Source organism: Aedes albopictus, chromosome 2 (assembly GCF_035046485.1).
Source record: "Aedes albopictus strain Foshan chromosome 2, AalbF5, whole genome shotgun sequence".
Lineage (NCBI taxonomy): Eukaryota > Metazoa > Arthropoda > Insecta > Diptera > Culicidae > Aedes > Aedes albopictus.
In genome coordinates, this window is record NC_085137.1 from 289,463,652 (window position 1) to 289,490,357 (window position 26,706).

The 26,706-nt window shown below is 40.2% G+C and overlaps 2 protein-coding genes across 10 annotated transcripts in view; one reads left to right on the forward strand and one right to left on the reverse strand.

Moving 5' to 3' along the window:
* Window positions 1-26,706, forward strand: part of LOC109411098 (G protein alpha o subunit) — a 289,726-nt gene that overhangs the window by 152,316 nt on the left and 110,704 nt on the right. The window lies entirely within an intron of this gene.
* LOC109408244 (probable cytochrome P450 49a1) overlaps window positions 1-26,706 on the reverse strand; it is a 76,834-nt gene that overhangs the window by 22,726 nt on the left and 27,402 nt on the right. The window contains exon 2 of the mRNA XM_029872865.2: window positions 19,243-19,469. Within this exon, the coding sequence (XP_029728725.1) occupies window positions 19,243-19,447 (205 nt within the window). The 5' untranslated portion in view covers window positions 19,448-19,469. The remainder of the gene's footprint in view (window positions 1-19,242; window positions 19,470-26,706) is intronic.

The following is a 26,706-nucleotide window of genomic DNA, read 5'->3' on the forward strand; positions in this document are numbered from 1 at the left end:
CAACATTTGATGAGAGAATGAGAAATGAGCTCGCATTTGGATTGCCCAAATACAACCGGCCAAATAGCATCAACCAACCATCTAAAGTGGGCCAATAACAGGCTGAAAAAGCTTTAATTGAAATTGTGCTAGAAACTAGAGACAGCCAATCTACGCTCTCAAGGCCGCCGTGGAAAGTATTTTTGTCAAAATGTTATGCAACGAACGGCCAATTGGTGCACACACCAAAGGTCTTGAATACCGAAGTCAGTTTTTATCGGATTTACCAATAAATCCATTCACATCTTCGGGGCATAAAGCCGCTCATCTCGCCGGCAGCACCGATCGTGTCACTGAAATTAGCAGCTTAGATTGGCTCAAAGTTTTAGAGAGGGAATAGGTGTAAAACGCACAGCGTTTCGAATGTGGTTTTCCACAAATACTGACTTTATAAGTAAGGCCCATAAAAACAAACCTTAAAATATGGCGTACTCTATGTCTAATAGATTTTCACGATTATGCGAGATTCGTGGAGATTCAGCTATAATTAACATTTCCATATGCGTATATCCAACATGCATTCTACCCCGATCCACCGTATATATTTCTCAGTTTTCGAGGACAGGGGAACATGGGAAACACCCGGCCTCTCTGCTTATTGTTAGTCAAACAATGAAAGATGCACTTTCGGTTTCGATTTCAGACACGATGACGGCATCCATCGTAATGGGAACAGACCGGCTTTGGATACCTAACGTGAAGAACTAATGAGGGTGCCATAAAAAGGGCTGTGTGTATACTGTATATTCTTTAGCATTGAAGGTCTTCTTTAGTACACCGTGCTGCTGCGATATGATGAATACAAGGTGTCTTGGTTCGATTTCCGGTCCGAAATATTTTAATCATGCTTTTCAGGAGTTCATTAAACAGAAAAAAAAACTTCCAACATCAACCAAAATACTTTAAAAGCCAAAATCTCGACCCTTTTTTAACTCGAAAATGAATTACACTATTTTAAAGCATTTTTGAACTCCGCAAGCTGATGATTTTTTTAATGTAGAATCATATGATGCATGCCCTGAGTTCGAAAACGCGGATTTTTTTTTTTGGACTTTCCATACATGTTTGCAACTCAGAACATATGATATGTCAAAGAAACGATGAGAAATATTTTTTAAATTGTTTTTTTCTTTTGGAAAAAAAATAAAATTTGATAAACAAAACACAAGATATTTGAATTTTAGTGGAGCGGACCTGATGTGATGGTCAGTGTTAAAATCACTGATGGTTAAAGCACGTGACTATCACGCCGAAGACCTGGGATCGAATTCCACTCCCGACAAATTCACAAAATGTGAGTTCTTCCTTCTGAAGGGAAAAAAGCGTATAACCCGAGATGAACTAGCCTAGGGCTAAAAATCTCGTAAATACAGACACAAAAAATTGAATTTAAGTTAATTTCATATTTTAAAAAGTTTTAAAACTCAATATTGAGCAAAGACTTAAAAACTGTTCTTCTTAAAACTTTTTGAAGCACGGTTTCAAAATCAGCGCTAAATTGTGCTTAAAAAATTTTGGTCGTTGACAGAAGATCACGACTTTCGTTTTATTTTGTAAACTAATGTTATCATAGTCGATTATGTTCCCGGTGGACACAAGGCTTTAATGGTGAGCTCGTTCCATATAACTCAGGAAACTAACAGTTTGTGATATACGGCTGTGTTTCTAAAAGTTCCCGACCAGAAACACATACCAAGATTCTAACAAAATAATGAAAAGTAGATATAATTTAGTTGTAAAGATCTGTTATTATTAAAGTAACCACCCAACTAACAATCACTCATTTAACAGGCACCATTATGATGAATTAATTCAGCAACAATATGAATAACATTTGAATTATTTTCACGTACAACCTACAGGGGGTGGCCAAAATGTTTGGGATAGGTAACTTTTTTTCTCTCACAAAAAAGTTCAACATGCTATAACTTTTCATTGAGTGCATCAAAAAATCTCAAATTTTGACTGTTTGTCAACCTATTATATGTGCATCATTGGTACAAAGTTGGGCTCAATTGAATAATGTTTCGCAAAGTTAGAACCGATCGGGTAAAGCACTATTTTTCAGACAACTCATTTTTGAGCTGTCATATCTCGGAAACGAGCGAATCGAATTGAATGAAATTTTGAACGTACACTAACAATATGTAAGTACTTCATAAACCATTAAAACATAGGTACTTTTTAAACGTTGAAAAAAGTTATCATGGATTGACACTTTTTGGGTTTTTCCCGAAAAAATGTATTTTTTTACATCAATGTCAATAAATTTTAGTGTTGATTTCCAAAGATTTTCCACTTCTGTTCTCAAGTTATCTCTAATCAGATGTATTAGAGCCTATTAAGATTGAAGGAAGAACACATTTAGTAATTTTTGTGTGGTATTGTAAATTTGACTTATTTTCCTCTATATGGGTAAAATTTTAACCCGGTATAATTTAATTCGCCGTGAGAAAATATTACATTTTATAACGTTGTATTGAGTATCAATATATTGTTGATAAACGATAAAAAATTCATTCGATTCGGTTCATTGGTTTCCGAGATATGACGGTTCAAAAATTAGTTGTCTAAATAATAGTGCTTTACCCGAACGGTTCTAACTTCTCGAAAAATTATACAATCGAGGCCAAATTTGTACCAATGATGCACATATAATAGGTTGACAGGCAGTTGAAATTTGAGACATTTTGATGCACTCTATGAAAAGTTATAGCATGTTGATTTTTTTTGTGGGAGAAAAAAAGTTGCCTATCCCAAACATTTTGGCCATCCCCTGTATGTTCGGGTTTTGTTCACACAAATTTGGAGAAGTTATAAAGCATCATGTTGTGCAACAACTTAATTTTTTGTTGTTTAAAGCGTTTTACAAATGTACAGGAAAGTTGTTATTAAGCTTTGGCAAAAATGTCTGAAATTAAATAAAATGCAAAAATGTTGAACTCTCACGAGAGTAATTATTTGTTCTCATGTTGAGAACACCTATTATGAAATAAGAATTGCATATAAAATTACCTAAATCCGGATTAGAACTCAAGACCTGTCGAATGCTCGCCGCATGCCTTCCTGTCTGCGCCATGCTAGAGATGGTGAGATGCAGCACCCAAAGCAAAACATAATCTTCCCATGACTCAATAATGATCACTCCTGAACTTGTCCCAACTAACAATTGCAAGTCACAAACAAGCAAGCTTGCTGAATTGTTGCTTAATAATGGTAATGATAGCTGAACTAAAATTATGCTTTACACATTTCTGTTTAAATGATTTTTCAATTGAGAAAGCAGTCAATGTTCGACTTTCTTAGTCGGTATCAACAATGATAAATAATAACACTTTTCAAACGTTAAACAAGAAATTTATTCGACAAGCATTGATTCCTTAACAAAAGAGTTTAACAAAACATTTGTCTGCATCTTATTAAGCTGATGTATCGATAAGCATATGCTCCTGAACAATGTGCTTTTCACTTGTCAAATAAACGCCTTCAGCCCGTCATAGTGTAACTCGGAACTTTGTTCGGATTATGGGATAAATCATGGCTGAAACTGTTTAGACAACCAAGTTATTTAAGAACCAATATTTTAAACGAATCACATAAAATAAAACAGAATAGAATTAACATTGAATGCTTAGAGACGTAATCAATGTAAACATGAGGCATTTATTTATTATTATTAGTCTGTAACAAGATATCTTGTACCTTGATTATTATATTTTTTATCTTCCGCAGCAGTTCGATTGTACGAGACGCTTGGATCGATGCATTTGATATTTCAGTGCTGTCGTGTTTACTGAATATTGTTCCCACAGTCACCTAAATTACCAAACAGCATTCAGAAATCGACACATTTCAAGTATCCCTTATGCACTATTTATTGAACATAATATCAAGATTCCATGGCAAAAGCATAAATAAAAAAATTACTTAACGGATCTTCGACTGAGCATGAGTAGATTACCTGAACAGATGCTGTGAATGCACCATGTCCAAGACCATACCGCACCACATATTGTCATACATTTTCAAAGATCGATATTTGATAATAAAAATAAAAACATATCCATATCCCAATTAGTACGTCTGGTAACAATATCTTCAATAAGGACCAACACTTTTTGGCCGCATTCGTTACAAGTTTTCCCACCGTACGATAAAAATACTGACAGCGAAATCAGAATGGAAAACACGTGTTTTGGGCTGAACAGCTATTGAAGTATAAGACGTTGTTCAGTTGATTACCACGTGCTGTGCTAATTCACCACTGCTGAACACAAGTTCAGGAGTGATCATTATTGAGTCATGGGAAGATTATGTTTTGCTTTGGGTGCTGCATCTCACCATCTCTAGGATGGCGCAGATAGGAAGGCGTGCGGCATGTTGATACCGACTAAGAAAGTCGAACATTGACTACTTTCTCAATTGAAAAATCATTTAAACAGTAATGTGTAGAGCATAATTTTTGTTCAGCTATCATTACCATTATTAAGCAACAATTCAGCAAGCTTGCTTGTTTGTGACTTGCAATTGTTAGTTGGAGATACATATGCAGTAGGTCCTGGGTTCAATCTCTGGCTCGTCCCTTTCCTCCTACTTTGTATCTTTCTATCTCTTTACATATCTCTTTCTCTTCTGTACATTCATAAGTTCATAGCCATCGCTAGAACAGAATCGCGTTGAAAAAGCTGTTTCCCTCCCTTCCAATTTTCCTAGCACAGTGTCAATCTATCAGATAACGCCTACAAGTTATGAATCAAGCGAACTGTGCCGCAATATCTTCAGAGTAATAAATATATAGACTGTTTCAGAAATTATAAATACACTAACGATTAACTGCCATTTCAATTTGAGCACAATATCCAAAAAAAAAGGTTTCTTCTAGCTCTTATAGTAAACTTGCTAACGAAGCAAATAGTACCAACTTTGATGATGTTTCTGGTAAAAGTTAAAAAATAGAGCTCTGTAAACTAGATGATTAAAATTTGAAGTTGCACAAAGTGGTCAAAAAATGTAGCATAGTAGAAAAGAAAAAAAAAATCTCACAGATAAAATAATTAATTTCCAAACACAACAAAAATTGCTGCATCGATAATAAAACATATTTCTTGATTGGTAAGAGTAATTTTTACCGTAATATTTGATCAAGAACCACCAATACGGGTCTTCTCAATGCAAAACATTTTGTTTCACATTTCTCAACAACACCAGTAGCAACAAACGTTAAGCAAACGAATGTCTTAATTACTGCTTACTGCATTTGTTTTTATGGTATGACAAGCTTTACCATCTGAAAGATCGAATGAGCTGAAAAAATAAGTTTTTTTTTCGATTTTATGCGTTCAGGAAAGCTAAGAAACTGTGTGGTAGTTCTTATGCTCCGTAGGAAACCTTAAAAAATAAGAAACTCGATCTCCGAAAAAATGTTGTGGAAATGCCATTATCGATTTTTCCCAAACTTTAATCAAGGCATTCCTTAGACAACTTGTTGAGAAAGCAAATGTGATAAAAATTTAGATAATTTTTGGTATTTAGTGATAAATAATGTTGAAATCATAAAATTCTGTGCATCCTCGCCTTTGGCGTTTTCCAATCGACACCGATCTGGTTTTGTTGCTGCTGTTGTTGCGAAGAGTTTAATCTTGCCTAGTTTGGGTAGTGGCTACGGTTAGGATAGCTCAGATCAATCTTCAGCATAAAAGAACAGCAACAATCAATCTTTGCACACTTATGCAAAATGGTACAGCCCAAGTGGCCTTGGTCCAAGAACCTTATTTCCGTAAGGGGAATTTCTATCTAGGAAACCTTGTGAACCCGGTGTTTGCTACTTTCAGTAAACATGAAATGGCAAAATCGCGTGTCATGCCTCGAGCCTGTGTGCTTGTCAACAACGCAATAGTTGCTACACTCATCTCTGAACTAACCACCAGAGATGTATGTTCTATCACAATTGATGCATCTATTGGAAGCCTCAACAGAAAATATGTACGTCTATTGTTCGGTTCATTTACCGCATGATGAACCATCCCCTACGGATGCTTTCAAACAAGTCATCGTATACTGTACTTCAAATGCCTTCCGCTAATTGTTGGCAGTGATGCTAATGCTCACCATATCATCTTTGGCAGCTCAGACATTAACTTGAGAGGCTCCAGTTTGATGGAGTACTTAAGTAGTACAGACCTTGCATTACTTAACATAGGCAACCGTCCAATCTTCATGGTATCTGCTAGAGCATAGGTTCCCAAACTTTCAGGTCGCGCGACCTTATTTTGCCAGCATACGTAGTTTTCGCGACCCCCCAAAGAAATTCCCACATTTGATCTCTGTTACAGTTAAATATTTTACTGTCCCTCGCGACCCCCTGTATAAAGGCCGGCGACCCCCCTGGGGGGTCGCGACCCACAGTTTGGGAAACCATGTGCTAGAGAGGAAGTATTAGACTGAACGCTTTGCTCTAGTAGAATTACTCACGAGCTGACCAATTGGCATGTGTCAAATGAAGAATCTTTATCTGACCATCGCTACATCTTTTTTGAACATTTAAATGTTACTTCGCAAAAATTGCGTTTCAGGAATCCCCGGTCAACAAACTGGGATCTTTTTACTGATTTGGTTGCGGTCAAATTTCATGGATATTCACCATCCATTGATACTTCAAGTGATTTAGATGATGCCGTTGATACTACAACGACCTTCATCTTGGAAGCTTTAGAAGATGCATGCCCTCTACGGTCTGTGAAGATCACAAGAGGAACCCCTTGGTGGAACTCTTATCTGGCAAAACTCAGGAAACAATGTAGAAAGAGTTGGAACAGACGACGTTCGGCTGGTTCGGAGGCTTTCAGGTTGGTTCGCAAGGCCTACAGGAAAGTTCTCCGGTCTGCTGGACGATCCGGCTGGAAAACCCTTTGAACAAATGTTTCCAGTGTGAGTGAAATCAGTCGGTTAAACAAAATCCTTGCGAAATCTAAGGATTTCCGAGTGAACGAACTTCGTTTGCCAAATGGCGATCTGACTTCCTTCTGGAAGTTCTGGAATACTTATTCAGCATACACTTCCCTGGATGTGTGGATATTACATCTTCGGATGAACCTGATGTCTTTTCTTGTAGTTATGATTCCCTGGCCTCGGCTCGGAGTATTGTAACTATAGAATCGTTTGAGTGGGCACTTGATAGCTTTGCTCCTTTCAAATCTCCTGGAGTAGATGGAATTTATCCTATTTAGCTTCAGAAGGGATATGATTATTTGAAACATGTTTTGAAAAAAAAAAACTTGTTTGCAGTTTTGCTACAGGGTATATTCCCAAATCTTGGCGGGATATTACTGTGAAGTTTATTCCGAAACTGGGTCGTGCGCCGTATGAAGAAGCAAAGAGTCTCAGATCTATCAGTTTGACCTCCTTTCTTCTGAAATGCTTAGAACGCATTGTGGATCATCACATCCGTGATGTTCATCTGGCCAACGTGCCTCTTCATGTGAACCAACATGCCTACCAATCTGGTAAGTCCACTGTGACTCTTTTACACAAGGTTGTTTACGATATCGAGAAAGCATTCGCTCAAAAGCAATATTGTTTGGGTGTTTTCTTAGTTATCGAGGGTGCCTTTGACAATGTGCCTTTCGATGCCATATTGAAAGCCGCACGGGGTCATGGTATATCTCCAATGATTTCCAATTGGTTCACCAAATGCTCAAAAACCGACGGCATCGTATGTTATACTGATGGCTCCCTTCTCGAAGGTCGAGCAGGTGCTGGTGTTTATTCTCGTGAGCTAAGGCTGTATCTGTCTTACTCACTTGGTAGACACTGCACCGTTTTTCAGGCCGAAATTATTGCTCTCATGTGCGGAGTGCAATCAGCACTTCAGCAGCACTTAATGGGCACAGTAATATACTGCTACTCAGATAGCCAGGCTGCTATTAAAGCACTTGCTTCGGCCAACTCCAGGTCGAAGGTAGTCATCGCTTGTACAACTCAAATCAAAAGGCTGAATTCAGCAAACGCTGTTCACCTTGTATGGGTACCTGACCATTCTTCCATCGCTGGGAATGAATTGGCTGATGAGCTAACTCGCACTGGAGCATCACATGACTTCATTGGCCCTGAGCCAGCTATTCCGATATCGAAGTGTTGGGTAAAGCTTCAGATTCACACCAGACAATACTAGAATAGTTTGGAGTCATGTCATCAAACCAAATTGTATTGTACTGAGCCATCTCCAAGGGTGGCGAAGTATCTTTCAAATCTGTCAAAGCAAGCATTCTGGTGAAAGCATTGACTGGCCACTGCCGACTCAGCTATCACATGGCGAATATTCAGCAAGATGATTAATTTCCATGTGATAGCTGTGAATCGGATTATGGAACTTCGTATCATTTGATATGTATCGTCCAGTTTTCGCGTAACTGCGTTTCCAAGTATTCGGTAAACATTTATTAAGTGAAACTGACTTCAGAAACCTGAATCTTCAGGATATTCTGTTGTTCTTAACTCGCTGTGGTAAAGAGCTATAGGCTCCTATTTCCCTACCTGTCCTTATCCCCATCCTTATCCTTATTTCCTTCCTTTTCCATCAGGTAGATGATGAAATAGGCTATTATTTTGGCGATGGCATAAATGTCCCAAATGGAGGAAACGTGCCTCTGGAGCCGGCCTTCTGATACCTGATACCTGTCTTGATATCCCTGAAAACCCCAATTGAACGTCAGGAAGATCATTGGAAAACATTTCCCACATACCTAGAAAAGTGTTCCCATTTTCATCCTACTTAAAATAGAGGATTTAATGAGTGATGAGTACCCAAAAATAAAATGAGAATGATTTCACAAATGACGAAATTTCATCGGCAATCCCATTATCCATCAGTTGCCAGAGATGCTAAAACCAACATCAGAAGCGCAAATTGTATGAATGATACCAATTAATATGGTTGAAGCATAACACTTAAATAGCCATAAAATCAACACCGTATGATTTAATACACGTATCATCAAGTGCTGAATCCCGATAACTGCGGACCGTAAATAATTGGGCGTAATAATGTCTCCGTAATTGAAATTTATCATGACTTGCAAACGCACCCTAGAAAGAGCAGAGGAACTGTTTTGAGCAAAAACCGGTCGCGAGTCAATAATTAAGATTGATTTCATTGGATCCCGCTACCCACCCTGCGTTGGCACCTCCAATTGGGTTCTATAGGGGTATCTAGATTATTTCATAATTGGAATCTCTGTCCAAAAATTAGTCGAAATCCAAAATTTCATAATTTTTGGTGGCCGGGAACTATTTTCAAAATGCATTTAAAGTTTGTATGTGGAAATTTTTTTGTTCGGGGCGAACTGTCATTGTATCGATTGAACTGTCATTCTATCCACGGAAATTAAATTTGTTTTGTTTATTTAATCACCAAAACAAAGGAATTGGATCGCAATAAAATCACGTCATACTCAGAAAAATGAGCTCTTTCGATTAGGCTATAGAAAATAGCAATATTTTATTCACTAAACAACCCAATTGGGAAGCGTGGAACCCAGTCAGTGGCCTTAAGGTCGCGCGCTGAGCCGCAGCAGAAAATGCTATTGCCTTTTAAAACTCGCATTAACAATTTCGCTGCACCGGGGGCACTTCTACTGTTGGCACTTCATAAAGATCGAGCAGCAGACCAGTCGAAAATTTATACCCACATATTTTCGTAGACTGATTTTCCGCTGCGATGCGATGCACGGAGTGTCTGCATTTGTGACCCGGATAAAATTGAGATGTATGCAATGCCATTTTTGGTACGCTTTGCATCTCACGCGACCCATAAACAGGTCAACGAGTAATTTATTGGGTGCGGTTGCAATGAATTTCGCTTACGTAAGGTATGATCTCTTTCAACACAGGGGCTTACCGCTTTCCCGCTTTCTCTTTCCTTCAAGTGTTCACCGCCCAGCCACGAAAAGGGTAATCTTATTGTAACCTTACACACACGAGACTTATTGTATGTCACATGTCATACATGAAGTGTTTTATTTCCCAATTACGAACCATGTTCAGCTACTTAACTCCGTACAATTTGCAGTACTGATGCAGTAAATACCATCATCAATAGATGGATGTATAGAGGCGATCGGAGACGAGCGAGCCGGTAAACCATTACCTTCAACGCTTTGCTTGCGATTCCATCCAGCTAATGCTTGCAAAGTCGGTCAGCTGTGCAGAAACCCCAAAGTCATTGCTACGGTGTCATCAACGTATAATTTTCGAACAATGACCTTTGTAACACATAGTGAAAGGCATTATGATTCAAAGTATTGCAGAAATGCAAAAAATCATATGGTCTTTGATTGGTGTGGGCAAAACATACTGAAAATTGCTTCAAACGACCAGTCATAGGCAAAACAATCCTTAAATACTATGAAGAAGACAGACCAAATTCCAGTGGGGACGTGGAACTCGATAGAAATTAAGAAACAAATAGAAGATAGCTTGATATCATGTGGAAAGATCTAGCTTTACTAGCTCTGCCTCGAGCCATAAATCCATCAACAAGCACCTTATTCATTACAGAAAAACTAGTTAATTTATTAACTCAAACCTTACGTGATCAACAACAAAGTAGGATCTTCATTCTTGCTCCTTGTTTACTAGGTGATGCCATGTTGGGTACTAGCTGGTTCTAATAAGCAAGGAACAATCTTCTCACAATTTAATATAGTGCAGCAGACCGGTAGCGCGAAGCAACACAGGTCATAGGCCATACAAAGCACCGCACCGCAATAAATTATGAATGCAACTGAATTCTAGTTTCACCTGCCAACGCCCATAAAGAACCCACAAGAGATAACGATTTTTTTTCAGTGGGATGATTATTGTACAATATGAATGTTTATTACGCAGAACCGGTTTATTTTACCGATTCACTTTTGAACCGGTAGAACATATTTTACTGTTTATTAATCTGTTCATTTACTTCAATAACAGATAAAACGAAAGAATAAAACAAGTGGTCACGATAAACGGATCGCTTAACCGATTCATTTTTGAACCGGTCAAATCAAGAATCGCGTCTCATTACAGTGTACTGCCTTTACGCACTGCATGATTATGAAAGGATAATAAAACAAGTATGCATGCTTTTCAGAACCGGTTCGTTTAACCGATTTATTTTTGAACCGCTAAAAATAATTGTATTGTACCGCTTGATAATCGATGAAGTTTTATACATTATTTTGATGGAAAATTAAACGTAAGAGCAAAATAAATAATTAGGAAAATCGGTTCGATTCAATTTGAACCGGTTAAGGGGGTATTCTATAAAATTGGGACACAGAAAATATTTTATAACTTTTGATTGCGTTCGCCAAAATAGCTAATTTTTTGACCATGAATTGTATATTATGTGTTGTTAATACCATAAAATTTTCTTTAAAATCGGTTGAGTATTGGCGGAGATGTCGTTGAAACAAGGAAAATGGCATTTGAGAATCTTGTGCAAACAAAAATTTTGGAAAATATTACTTTTTTGCCGTTTCAACTCTGGAGGCAAAAATACTGAACTGATTTCAATGAAAATTTTCATGTACGTAAAGTATGTATGAAGAAGTAATTTGTCAAAATTTCATTCAATTTGATCATACCGTTAGAAAGTTATAGCCATATATGTCGCACTATGTCACAATAAGCAGATTTAGTTTTTGGTATAGTGAACTTCAAACTGCTCTTACTTTGAAAGTACTCAACGAAAATGGCTGAAATTTTCACTGAAAACAGTTTAACACAACAATTTTACACTGTCAAAGTTTTATAAAAATCGGGACAGTGTTACCAGTTCTACAATCAAAATAGTGCATGCGGAGCTAAAAATGGTTAAAAGTATCTAAAAATTACCTTGAAGCGATTTGAGCTTTGGATATTTACTAGAAAAAGTACTGAACCGGTTTCGATCAAATTTTTACCACTTAATTGATACTATGTTAAGAATATCGAGTGAAATTTTCAAACGTTTTGATGAGGCAACAAAAAAGTTATAGCCTAAGCAATTTTTTAAAATGGGTGCACAAATTTTCAAAAATTATGCTATCGACAATATCTGCGCCAATACTAATCCGATTTTCATGAAAATTGTATGGTATTAGCTACACATAATATACTATTCGTGGTAAAAAAATCTATTTTGGCAAACGCAATCAAAAGTGATACAATATTTTCTGTGTCCCAATTTTATCGAATACACCCTTTAAATAAAGAATGTTGTTCTAATAGCTCATTGGTGATGTTTTTACATATTATAATGATTAAAGCACAGACAAACAGGCGTAATGCTGGCAACAAATCCATCGACACTGCTTTTAACGATCATTTCAATTGCGCATCAGTTTTCTTTGCATTCGTCATTTCACGCTAAGACCTTCTGGGGGCGTTGTTGCACAACGCAGTGTTTCGTAAAACATGTTCACCTGGTTAGTGTGAACTGGAAGACGGGTTTTCACGAATATTGTTCTATTGTTGCGTCTGTTTGTCTGTGGTGAAAGAATGATAAGTCAACAAAACTGAGCGATTTTGGGTACCGGTTCTTTTAACCGACCCAGTTTTGAACCGGTTAAAAATATGTTATAACCCCATTTGGGAACCGTTTATGTTTTCTTAGGGTAGAAGCATCTGTTTTGGCCAGTCCAGTGTTTGGCCATGGTGCGTTATACAGCTTGTTTCGATCTGAATCGACATAGGGTCTTGTACCATTTGGGCAGGTGTATCTATTTTGGACACTTGCCGCTACAACTTAGTAAATTTCTTCATTGTGTTTTCATGAGGACTCCTGAAGTCTGGTAATAGCTGGAAATTACCCAGGTAACCACTAAGCATTTGAATAAGCCTTATAGCAGCCCTCATTAAGCATTTGAACTGCTTGCTGCCCTACATGAGCAGTTCGAATGCATAGCTGCTGTTGCGTGAACACACGCGCAGTGGACTGTATAGGTGGTTGGGATGTGGGGCTGGCTATTGGCCGGTTTGGCCTCACCGGATTTGCTCACGTCTCCGCAGAGACGGAGCCAGGTGGGAGCAGGAGTGTAGGGAACTCCTTCCCGGGATGCCCTCAGGCAGTGAAACTCAACTCTTAAGTGGATTTGCTCGCGTCCCCGCAGAGACGGAGCCAGGTGGGAGCAGGAGTGTAGGAAACTCCTTCCCAGGGATGCCCGCAGGCTGTGAAGTCCCTGTGACTTCACCTCGATGGAACTGGTGGACTGGAGCAGCCTCGGTCGGCTGCCAGCACCTCAACGCCAACTGGTGAACAGAAGCTTAGAGCTCTGACACCAGGAACCAGGATTGGTTCGGATAGAAGGTGGAATGAAACACCGGAGAAATATTTCTCTGGACTAATTCTATTTATTGTCGATCGTTTGCCGGATCGAATAAAACTGTTTCCGAAACTGCGCAACACGCGCATATTTATAGCTGGCTCCGATGCGCTCTAGAATCACGTGGAACATTCTAGGCGTATCGAGTGGTGATGATGATGATGACGGTATTCGGTTGCTGATAGCGCGGGCCAGGCACGTCGCATACGGTAGCTCTCTTGCTCTCGGTTGGTCGGGTCACTCACGCTCTCCGTGGGATCTCTCTCTCTCTCTCTCTCGACGTTCGTCGCAAGTGCTTCGTCGTCGTCACGGTCGTTGTGTCGTCGTACGCTCTCTCTCGCTTGCCAGCCGGGTTGGAGGTAGCCATCTCGAACGTTCCAAGGCGTGCACTCACAGTCGTTCGGGGGAAAGTGGGGCACAACGGACATACGATAGGGAAGTGGGAGTACAATGGACATCGGTGTCGTAATTTCTTCATTCAGTGCGCCTTGCGGACTGAACATTCTCCCGCCGGCAAGTGTAGTCACCGCAACGTTTGGATAAGAGGAAACAAAACTCAAATATTGGTAATGGTGCTACATTGTGTACGTTTAAACTTGTTCGCTCTGGGGCACACTGGTATAAAGCAGCATAGTGCACAGTTATACACATATATTTGGATAATTGTTTCGATTTTAAAGTATGACGATTTGGTAATGGTAAAATAAGAACGAACTAACACTTAATGAGTACGAATCAATATTTCAGGGTTTGTAGAAGCTATGTACAGTACAGACGAGATTCTTTCTCTGGTTTGATTGAGATATGGGGGGTCAACTCACATGTTTTTATCAAGAAGAATGCGACACAGTTTGGCATGATAAGGCAATCGATCGTGACGAATTCTGTCTATCGCTGGGATGGATACTTTTCGGTTATTCTTCACACGAAGATCGGGAATCTTTCGCGAGTCGTTGGTAACAATTCTCTCAGACTTGTTTGGGGATTTTATCTTGGCATTAGGACAGTCTGTGACATTCGCTTCTCGTGACTCTGAATAGAGGTTATTTTGAATATTCGAACGTATGTCAAATCTGACAGGCATATCGGGAATGTCACTTGGAGGAATCGCATCATCAAAGAGGATATGATGGCATACTGTTAGCATCGAAAAATCGTTGGGCAAAGATCGGAATTCTGGCAGATGATCGACACAGTCTATCAATAGTAATGGATCGACACAAACAACGGGTTCAACACGAGGGTACGTGGACAGAGAGTACAGTTCAATCTCTTCTACTGTAGTGGTAGGAATTAGCTTAGCAGTGGTATGCTCTGTTCCACGATACTTGATTGGATTGTCAACTGGGTTCATATACGCAGGGATCGAGTGAAAATTGGATCCACTATTCAGACTCTCTCGGTAGGTCTCTCCTACCAACCAATCACAATGGGAATCTCGCAGCAAGGAGAATTTGTCAGACAACTTCATGTAACGGAGATGGAAACCTGACGAGATGTTCGATGAATCGACAACAGTGGAGGAAGGAAATAGTCCGGTTGGTTTGGGCAAAACTAGGCAGGGCAGTGATAACTTATCGGTATTACTTCTGGAGCGAACCTGGGTGGTACACGATTGACTAACGGTGGATGTAGCACTACCAATACCGGTTAACGGACTACTCACCTGCGAACCGCAATCAAAGAGGTACCTACATGGGTGCGGCTGCAGAGTCTGATCCAAAGCGTTGACAGCATCGGTGAGTGGGAACACTTGATTCGTTGCCCTCACTGGAACACGGGAATGAGCGGTGCTGGTAGACGCATCATCGCTTGTTGGCCGACACTGTGGAAGTTGGATTGGAGCTCGACCTGGAGTGCACGCTGGAACTGGGATTGAAGCTTGACTTGGTGTACACGCTGGAATTGGACTCGGAGCTGAATCTGGCGCTGGATCAGGAACTTGGCTTGGTTGATTCTCGGGATGGTTCATTTCACTGCTCTCCTCTGATGGTTGTGTCGTTTCTACCCTGTGGCTGACGGTTGGATTTGGCACAGGATGCTTCGGCGAATTCGGTGTGGTTGGTGGTCGATGACTGGACTGAACATTTTCGCTGGATGACTGACATGTCTTCACATCAGACATGTGCTCTTTCGGGAAATCGACGGCCTCGTTGGACAAAGGTAGCTCTGCTTTCATGATCGTCGACTCACACGGCATTATGTTCTTGTCGTTTAGAGATAGACCTCGATTGATGATACTGCGCTCGTTGGGTTGTTTGCAGGCTCGTGCGTAGTTGCACTCGGTGATGGTGTTAACTTCATTCAGACCGATGGTGTGGTCTGTCGATGCTTTCTCTAGTTGGCAAAGGTTTGTGTGGTCTCCTTCGCTGATCATGTCGACCACATCCTCGAAATTCTCTGAATGCTCATACCGCCCTTCGAGTGTTGGTAGAGCACGCGGTAACAGAGATTGCATGATCACTTGCTGCTGGTTCTTGGTAGGCGATGGCTGCTCATGTGGTATTGAGGCAAACCTCTCCATCCAACTCTCGAGAAAGATAGAGACTTCTTCGTAGAGGTCTAAGAATCCGAAGTAGTAGTCGTCTTGCTCCTCGCGCTGAGTTGGCAAGGACAGTGCGATGATCTGGTAGTGGAGCCTGGTGAAGTCGTCATAGGAATGCTGGACACTTTGTTGAAACACTTTCACTTTAGCTGGGGTTAGCTGAACGTTATCTGCGTCGGCTTGCTTGAGGTTGGTCCGGATTCTGTCTACATTTCGCTGGGCCATTCCACGGTTGTGGAATAGCGCCCCAAGCACTTCATCGTTCTCAATGGTGTCTGAGGCCTTCTTCACTGGAGTACGTTTCGGAAACATCTTGGAACTCCTCGATGGACTTGTTCTTCACAGCACTTCACTGGACCAGGTTATAGGTGTCGTTGCACTCTTCGCACGTCTCACGGTTTATGAGTTTCTTCTTTCACTAGGCCGACGCGCTTGTCGAAACGGTGTAATGAAAGCACACTACAAGTCCCGATGCGACGAATATGGCACTCTACGCGACGGCGGAATTGTCTTTCACGGGAGACCGACGCGTTGTCGCAACGGTTAGAATGAAGCACACACGAGCTCCGAGGCGACGGATACAAAACTCTACGCGACGGCGGAATCTGTGACGGAATGTCACACTCTTGTTGTTGTGCTGCGGACTGGCTTCTTCACAGAATAGGCTCTCGGACCGACGCGTTTGTCGCTACGGATAGGATATAGCACACACGAGTTTCGATGCGACGGATCAACGCACTACGTCACGGCGGGTTAACTTATCGTTGGGATGTTGACTGTCTGTTCACGGGATACGCTCACGGTACCGACGCGTTTGTCGAAACGGATGGAAGGAATCACACACTCGGGTTCCGAAGCGACGGTAACGAAGCTCTACGCGACGGCGGAATTACTCCACGTTGTCAAAGCCACGTGGACGCTTCTAGAATCACAATCTATTCATATAATACACTCAGGCAACCGACGCGTTTGCCGCAACGGAAGGCGTTACCGAGGCGACGAAACCAAACTCTACGCGACGGCGCAATCACTCCACGTTGTCCAAGCCACGTGGACGCTTTGTTACACTTATCAAGGATAACGGTATTGTTCCACAGCTACCGACGCGTCTGTCGCTACGGAGGAATGGAATCTCTCGAGGGTTCCGAAGCGACGGATAGAACACTCTACGCGACGGTGAAATCACTGACGGAATGTTACGCACTACTGTTCACTGATTAGGTCCACAGGTACCGACACGTTTGTCGTAACGGAGGAATAGAAACACAAAGGTTCCGAACGACGGATAAACACACTACGTGACGGTGGAATCAGTTCGGAAATTCGCGCACTACTGTTACACTTTTCACTGGGTATGGCACTGGTTCACAGGTACCGACGCGTGTGCCGCAACGGAGGGATGGAATCACACACGGAATCCGCTGCGACGGATACAACACTGCACGCGACGATGGAATCACTCGGATCACGATTGCAACAGCAGCGTTGTCGAAGCCACGCTGACGCTTTCACTTCACGCTGTCGAAGCCGCGTGAACGCTTCTGGGATCACAATCTCGCGTTATCGAAGCTACGCGAACGCTTCTTTACTGCACGTTGTTTAAGCCACGTGCACGCTTCTAGGATACAACACTGCCACACTTGAACTACACACTACCGTGTTGTTGAAGCCACACGGAACGCTTGCACGCACTGCCGGATCGTATATCCGGCTCGAAGGACCAAAAATGTTGCGTGAACACACGCGCAGTGGACTGTATAGGTGGTTGGGATGTGGGGCTGGCTATTGGCCGGTTTGGCCTCACCGGATTTGCTCACGTCTCCGCAGAGACGGAGCCAGGAGTGTAGGGAACTCCTTCCCGGGATGCCCTCAGGCAGTGAAACTCAACTCTTAAGTGGATTTGCTCGCGTCCCCGCAGAGACGGAGCCAGGTGGGAGCAGGAGTGTAGGAAACTCCTTCCCAGGGATGCCCGCAGGCTGTGAAGTCCCTGTGACTTCACCTCGATGGAACTGGTGGACTGGAGCAGCCTCGGTCGGCTGCCAGCACCTCAACGCCAACTGGTGAACAGAAGCTTAGAGCTCTGACACCAGGAACCAGGATTGGTTCGAATAGAAGGTGGAATGAAACACCGGAGAAATATTTCTCTGGACTAATTCTATTTATTGTCGATCGTTTGCCGGATCGAATAAAACTGTTTCCGAAACTGCGCAACACGCGCATATTTATAGCTGGCTCCGATGCGCTCTAGAATCACGTGGAACATTCTAGGCGTATCGAGTGGTGATGATGATGATGACGGTATTCGGTTGCTGATAGCGCGGGCCAGGCACGTCGCATACGGTAGCTCTCTTGCTCTCGGTTGGTCGGGTCACTCACGCTCTCCGTGGGATCTCTCTCTCTCTCTCTCTCGACGTTCGTCGCAAGTGCTTCGTCGTCGTCACGGTCGTTGTGTCGTCGTACGCTCTCTCTCGCTTGCCAGCCGGGTTGGAGGTAGCCATCTCGAACGTTCCAAGGCGTGCACTCACAGTCGTTCGGGGGAAAGTGGGGCACAACGGACATACGATAGGGAAGTGGGAGTACAATGGACATCGGTGTCGTAATTTCTTCATTCAGTGCGCCTTGCGGACTGAACAGCTGCCTTGAATTAGTATAAGCTGTGCTGCTCAAAAGCTTTTGGCTGTTAGTTAGCATTTCAACTGCTTGAGGTGTTTTCGCTTGGGAGCATTCTGAATGCTTTTTAACTGCTCTTCAAATGCTAAGAGCAAAGAATATGGGAGACATATTATGTGTTTGACGGCGCATACTGTCTCTCTCTTACTGGGTTTATGTCTCTGTCGTCAAATTTATACATCTGAATTGCTTCTTCGTTTTTCCCTCACTCATCCAAAAGCGCAGCACCAAACATTGCGGCAGCTGGTTTGGATTCTGAAATTGGAACATGGTCATCGTAAATCTACCATTTCTCATTTCGTTGGAAAATATTTGCAGAAGTTCTAAAACTTGCAAAAAATACCACCTTACATCAGCTGGTATTACCCTTCTCTGTCTAATTTCATAGCTTGCTGCCTTGTTTTTCCGCGTTGCCAAGATTATTGGTCCCAAAATTGGTATCTTTTGGGCTGACCAGTTGTCTTATCCTATCCTAGGTATAACGTAATGTTCGTCGTATTAAGTCGAATTTCATTATTTTGAATTTTCGTTAACAGATTTTGAACCATCATAAAACCAAAACAAAACTCGCGCACGTCTTGCGTATCAAAAGAACAATCACATAACGCACATCCCTTCCCCCCATACATCCCCAAAATCACTTACCAATCAATGGCGCAAAGCGCCAACTGTTCCCAATCAGCGGTAGCTCCTTCGGGCCCGGCACATCCGAGTACGGTTTGACGTGGCCACGGTAGTCCGCCAACGGGGGTGGATCGATCGTGGCGGCAGCTTCGTTTGGTAGCACATTGATCGCGGACGAAAATGCCGATCTCTTTAGTAAAGAGTTTGCTATTCTTTGTCCTACCATGGTCCTGGGGTCTTAATCTTGCCTGTTTGGGAGATGGAGAAATTCAAATAGGCATCAATTAGAAAGCTGGGACGAAGATTCAATATATGAGTTCGTTTTTGTTTGTACACGATAATTCTCGCGAAGAAGATTTCATCCGGCTCCCAACCGGACTGATGTGTGATGCTGTGAAGCCGGAATTCGATGAATGGTCGTAGATGTAAGTAACACGTGGCCAATGAAAGAAGCGACTTTACTTGAGAGGCTTCACGATAATGTATTCGTAAGAAACTGGTTTGAAAATAAAATTTCAATAAAAGGGTGCCTCTTCCGAAGCAAATACCAAAACATTAGGAATTTATTAGTCTCCGCGAATTCCTTCTATAATTTAACTTTGAAAAATCCAGTTTTATTGTAGCATATGATCCATTAAATCTTATGGGCTGAATGATATTTTAGCATAATCCCGATATGGAGAATTTATATCCTGGAGGCACAGCAGATACCATTTGTTATTCCAACCATTAAATACAATGCTGTGGCAAATTGACTGATGATGGTTCGTTAAATAGTCAAATAACTTAATTCAAATAACTTAAATGGAACAAATATTCTTAATTATGTAAAAGAATACAGGGATCTTGTTTACGTGAAACCAGAAAACTGAAAAAAAAAATATCGCCACCAATTTGACACCAAATTCCTATGAAGCCTTGTTTCTCACATGTTCAGAAGACGCAATTGACATATTGATCATTGTTTGTAGACTCTGTTAGGCGACCTTCTAGTTTGTGCGGTGATAATTTTCTAACGATCGACGTTGGATGTTAAGCAGACAGAGCTTCCTCCTCACAGGTATCCAGTTGGGGCCGGCAATTGTTTTCAGCATTGATTTACAAGCCGTTGCAAATTTGTTCATTCGGTGGCCCAACGAGCAAGGCCACTAGCAATATTTAATTGTCCTTGACGTGTTGATAATGTGCTGTTCTCGGACTGGTCTAATTAGATTCCCGGTGCGACATTGGAAACGGATGTCCAAAATAAAATATATTGGAGTACTCGACTCCCCAAACGTGAGAAAATAAATAAAAGCATTACATATACAAATTATTTCGGCTCCGTTGTGTCCCTGTGGCCCCCAAACTTTCCAAATAAACGAATAAAACCGAAAACATAATTTCAGTTACAAAAAAGAAACGCATACACACAAAATATAACAAAACTTTTTGTGAGCATTTTGTCCAGGGGTTCTCAAACTTTTCTAGCTTGCGACCCACTTTTGCTTTGGCGACCCACAAGCACGTATTTTCAAAAAATACATCATTTTTGAAAATTTTGACTGACTTTTGGAATGAAATCTAGAATTTTGTATCGTGTTTTCTCGACCAATAGTTTTGAAATCCAATCGGAATGAAAATGCTATTCCATAGTTATGACGAGTGGGTAAGCGTCAAGAAGAATTTAAGAATTATAGTACTGCTGAACAGATGAACAGATGAGTGCTGTTAAAAATTTAAAACCAGAACCTCCATTCACACTTATTTTATATTTATTTTATTGAAATCAATTTTCAGCTGGTCTGATTTCAGAAAAAAATCAGATTATTGAAATAAAAACTTACCAACTTAAAGGTGAAAAACACGAATATTCACTTTTTCAAACTACAAGATACCAAACATTCTTTGGTTTCGTGTCGAAATTTGGTAGCTCATAGTTTCAAAATCGATTTCAGAACGCCGACAGTAGAGACAACATTCAATACATATGATCTAGACAAAGTCATATAATACGAAAGATCGAGGAGAAACCTAATTTCTGAAAATTACTACACCGATTCTCCAAGAGTGTATTTGTGAATTAGCAAATTGAACTATCATTTGACATAAGTTAATCAAGCTATTTACATATAACGATATTTCCCAAGCCTTTGCGACCCACCAAAAATCAGCCCAGACCCACCAGTGCCAGTGGGTCGCGACTTATAGTTTGAGAAACCCTGCCTGTTCGTCGCCAAAAATATCTGCGTATAATATTGAAGGGCAAATCTGTTTTTTTTTTTCTCAGATACTGAACATTGATACTGATTTTCGATCAACTAGCACAGATAACTCTATTGTTTATTTTGGAGATTCCACCAGAGATTTCTCTATGGATTTCTGTCGGGATTTTCTCAGTGATTCCTCCATAGATTCTGTCCGAGATTCTTCCAAATGTTCTTTTTACTTCTTCTTGGAGCCTTCTTCTCGTCCCCACTAGGACAAAGCTTGCTCTTCGGTTTTTAGTGATTGAGCTACAGTAGACGTTCGATAAGTGCAACATGTTTACGTTTCACTTACCGAATGAAATTCGATAACTGCAACAACTGACATACGTCACAAAACTGTCAGTTGCTGCAAAATGCAACCAATGTGCATACAACAAAATTGCATACGAAAAACATCGCATCGCTGTTGACATTTCATTTTGACGGGGAGCGGTGCGATAACTGCAAAATTGTTGCACCTAGCGGACTTGCAGTTAAAAAGCATTGTAGTTAAAGCGTTTGCACCGAGCGAACGTCTACTGTATCATTTGACATAAGTTAATCAAGATATTTATAACGATATTGCCCAAGCCTTTGCGACCCACCAAAAATCAGCCCAGACCTACCAGTGAGAAACCCTGCTCTGGTCTATAAAACTGATATTCAACTGCGTCCATAGTATAAATCGTAGTTTCAAATAAGCCCTGCCTGTTCGTCACCAAAAATATCTGCGTATCTAACATTCAGAATACAGTCAGGTTTTTTTTTTTACGCGGGAGGTACGTAACGCGTAAAAAAACTCAGTTCAAAATTCAAAAAACTGCGTAAAAAAGTCTCACTATTTCTCGACGAATCATGCAAAAATAAATTGCATGATGATTTTTTTTTGTATGGAGTTTTCATTTACGCGGCCGCGTAAATGAGAACCGCGTAAAAAAAGACTTGACTGTATTGAAGGGCCAGGGCAAATCTGTTTTCTTTTCTGAAATACAGATCATTAATACTGATTTTCGATCAACTGGCACAGATAACTCTATTGTTTATTTTGAAGATTCCATCAGAGATTTCTCTAAGGATTTCAGTTGGGATTTTCTCAGTGATTCTTTCCGAGATTCTTCCAAATATTCTTTTTACTTCTTCTTGGAGCATCATCCCCACTAGGACAAAGCCTGCTCTTCGGTTTTTAGTGATTTATGAGCGCTTCCACAGTTTTTACCTGAGAGCTTCTTATACCAATTACCGTATGACTGGCAGAAAGATTCTCTATACTCAAGGAAGTCATGTAAATTTCTACGACGAAAAGTTCTTGGACCGACCAGGCTTATCACCCGCAGCATGACCTTGCAAAAATTCCCACGCGTTACCGATTCGGCTATATTAAGCCTTCTTCCAGACGTGGTTGCTCTCAAGATTGTTTCAAAGGATCCTCCTGAGATTTTCCCGTCCCTCCAGATTCTTTCTATTTTCAAGATTTCGTGATTCTCCTAGATTTCTATCTGGGACTGCTTACCAGGATTTTTTTCAAGGATTTTCTCTTGGTAACTTATCCAAGGATTCCTCGTGTGATTTTTACAAGGATACCTAAAAGATTTTTTTGCAATTATGTGCCATAAGATTGCACTTTTCAACTGCCGAAACTGTGCAGAAACGGCCTACTTTTCTTGACTACCTCAAGAGTGCCGAAAAGTAGTACTTTTCAGCACTTTTAAGAGTGCCGAAAAGTACTACTTTTCGGCACCTTTGCAATGGTACACTTTTCACAAGTTTCCTGAAGCACTAATGTTCTTCCGTACACATTTGTCTATTCGATGGCTGCTCCTATGTCTGTACGGCAGATCGAACCTGAATAGAAGCGATTCCAATTCTGATTTGATCAGCCAAACAGACGTAGAGTTAAAAGCAGCAGCACAAAAAACGCTCGCTGACGACGCGACTCCGAGTAGTTGTGACACTTATAAACATAGCCTACATGATTAAAAAAATGGACTTGTGCGCATGGATGCTCGCACGTGGTCTTAGCTCTGACCTCTGTCTGAGCAGTCAGAAAAGATCGTACCTAAGGGTATTTTTCATAATTGCAAAAAATGTTGTATACAACGCGTTGCAAAACTCGATTTTTTCAGCACTTGTCGTATTTATCCAACTCGGCAAGCCTCGTTGGATAAATGTACGACTCGTGCTGAAAAAATCATCATTTTGCAACTTGTTGCATAAATAACTATTTTCACATTTTTTTCCGTGGCATTTTTCATGAACTCATTCATGAAATTATCAAACAATTTCTCGCGGGATCCAACAAAGAATTTGGAACTTGGCCTTCCTCACTTCAACTTAGTGTTCTTAGATCAGTTCAACAGTTATTAATTGAAGGGCTTTCTTTGCAAACCATTGCATGAATTTGCACATTTATACATGTCGAGAAAATTTTTCCGACCGGAGCGGGAATCGAACCTGCTGTCTTCGGATTGGCGATCCGTAGCTTTAATCACTAGGCTAACTGGAGACCCCCTCTGAATAGCATCTCGAGGTATTAATCCCAAATACCACTATACCTCGATATTCCCTTCGTTAGATGGTAATAAAGCCTGTATCCGCAATAATCGGGACACAGAAATACAGCTTTAACTCTGCAAAAGATACATTAGAATTGATCAAACTTGGCCTAATAACATCTTAAGATGTGTTCATTTCATCTACAAAATTAAATGTGAATCGGTGCAGTACTTTTTGTTCTAGCAACGAAAAAGAAGTATGTGCACCATTGAATTTTGTACAGTCCCTAGTTTTGCTTGTCAGCGCTGTAACTTTTGAATTTGGCAAAGGAAATGGCTGAAATTTTGAACACAAACCTCTCAATTTACATTTGTTGCATAGGCAAAATTTAAAAAAAAATCGATGCGCTATCAACAATTTTATAGCCGAAACATGTTTGGGACTGTCCGTGATTTTAGCCCTTCATACAGAAATTAGTCAGCACCCTTTATTGTTTCGATCCTACTATTAAAAATACCATCAAATTTTACTGGCATAATATACACATAATCAACTACCTTTTGTGAAAATTTCATGAAATTTGGCAAAGAAATTCAAATGTCATGAATAGGCAAACATCGCACATGAAAAATACAAAAAAAAAAATCACTAATATTCATCCCTATCAGCAGCAGTAGTTTTCAAACCAATTGATCAAAGTTGATAAAATTTTGCAAGAAAGTGTCTCTTATAAGTATCATAACTGCCTACGATATTTCATAATCATCATCACGGAACTTTCGCGAGAATATCTCTTCTCCGTATCCACTGGTGCATGATATGAGCTTTTTGATATGTTAAATATTCTGACGTCCTAGAAAGTTCGGGTTTCTCAAGTAATGGAAAATGTTGATTTTATGCATGTCTTAGAGCTTGTTCATTTATTAGAGTAAGGTGGGGCAAAAGTTCGACCATCGTTGAAAATTCAATATTTTTCAAAAAACTACGGTAGATAAAAATAAACACCTTTTGGTGATTCTACCATCTAGTGAACTCAAACTTTGCTGAACAAAGTTACGCCACATGTTTTATTTCAATTTTAAGTTACAACACGTTTTGTAAGTGTTTTCAGCGAATTGCGTCCAATTTGAACTCTTGTCCCACCACTATCCATTTTGAGTTGCAACACTTTTTGTATGTGTGCGTCTTATTCGTCCTCTTGCCCCACCACTGGGACAAAAGTTCGAATCTAGTGTTTGTCGAAATTTGCTAACCGTTGCACACTATTTTAACACTTTGGTAATAAGAATACCTGAAACCAATTAATATTTGAGGTTGTAGCTGGAATACACTTTAAAATTGTATCTCGAAATCTTGCCCCATGACTCAAAATCTTGCCCCACAATTCGAACTTTTGCCCCACTATGTGTGAAATATGATTTCCAAATCTTTTTTTGCAAAAACTTATACATGCCTAAGCATCCTCAAAGTATACCTACCCAAGTAACAATTTAAATTCCTTTTAGATTTGTTTATTTTTATGGAAGCTTTATCATAGCATGAAGAATTCATGAAACATTTATAGTTGTTTTTATCAAGAGAAAATAATCTCCGTTCGTATGCGGTTTTTAGGTTTTCTTCAAGGTTATTTTGAAAACTCCGCATAAAACAACTTGATTCCCTAAGGCATTTGATCTTATTATGAGTTTTAAGACGTATTTGAAGTTATTTTCAACACATAACATCAACAAACTTTATTAAAAGTTTATGCTTCGTTTATTCAAGTACAATTCATCTGAGTTATTCTCCTTTAAAAACTTCTTAAAGCTTTCAATTCTAGAGCCACTAGCGGAGTAATAAAATCTTATTAATTCAAATAATAAATTATGCAATAAATTGGCTTTTTTATGCAAATATAAACACTCAAACATTTTTGCTCACTGTTAATTTTGCCGTTTTGGTGCTCAAAAGTAATTATATCGACGAAATATTCATTTTATAGCCAACCAAAAATGCGAGTAGCTTGCTGAGGTCGACCAACCATCAGCCAGTTACTCACACAGGCCACAGCAGCTTAAATCGAAACTAAAATGGGTACTTACTGTGACTCTTCTCGTGCGTATGCTAAATAGTGTAATATGTACTAGTAAGTTTTAGAAATGCACTTATTAAATAGACGAAATTATAATAGAATTGGCAGTTCCTGAAGCAAAATGTACAGAAACAACTTTCTAGCTCCAAAAAGGTAAACAAACAATTGTCAAAGGCTGTTACTCTTGAATAAAACGAATAAGTTTCATTTAAGACGAACAAATCTGCCTTAAGATCATCACTAGTAAAAACAATCTTCAATAAATGCTGTAGATTTCATGCAAGGTGACTTGGTTCCATCATTGTTTTGAGGTGGTTTGGATTAAAGGTAATAACAATTGATGGCGGCTGCATGAGTTTTGTTCGCCTGGAACGGCAGCCATGTTTAGAAAGAATTGAAAAAGTGGCGTAGCCTTTTGTTTTTACAGGAAATTTATGTCTTCGTATATTAATGAATGATATTATTTTTGAGGCGCTTTGTTATTTTCGTATGTTTTGGGTGGCATATCAACGACAAAGTGGGTATGGCACGGAAAATTTTGATTCCCTGTCATCAATGATCTGTCAGGCAATTTTGATGCATTAGCCATTTCAATTTGATGAAAATTAATTCGCAGTTCAATTAACATTTCATCCATGAAACACAACTAGTTCGCATCTGCATAATGCTGAGGTAAAAGATTTCATTTATCAT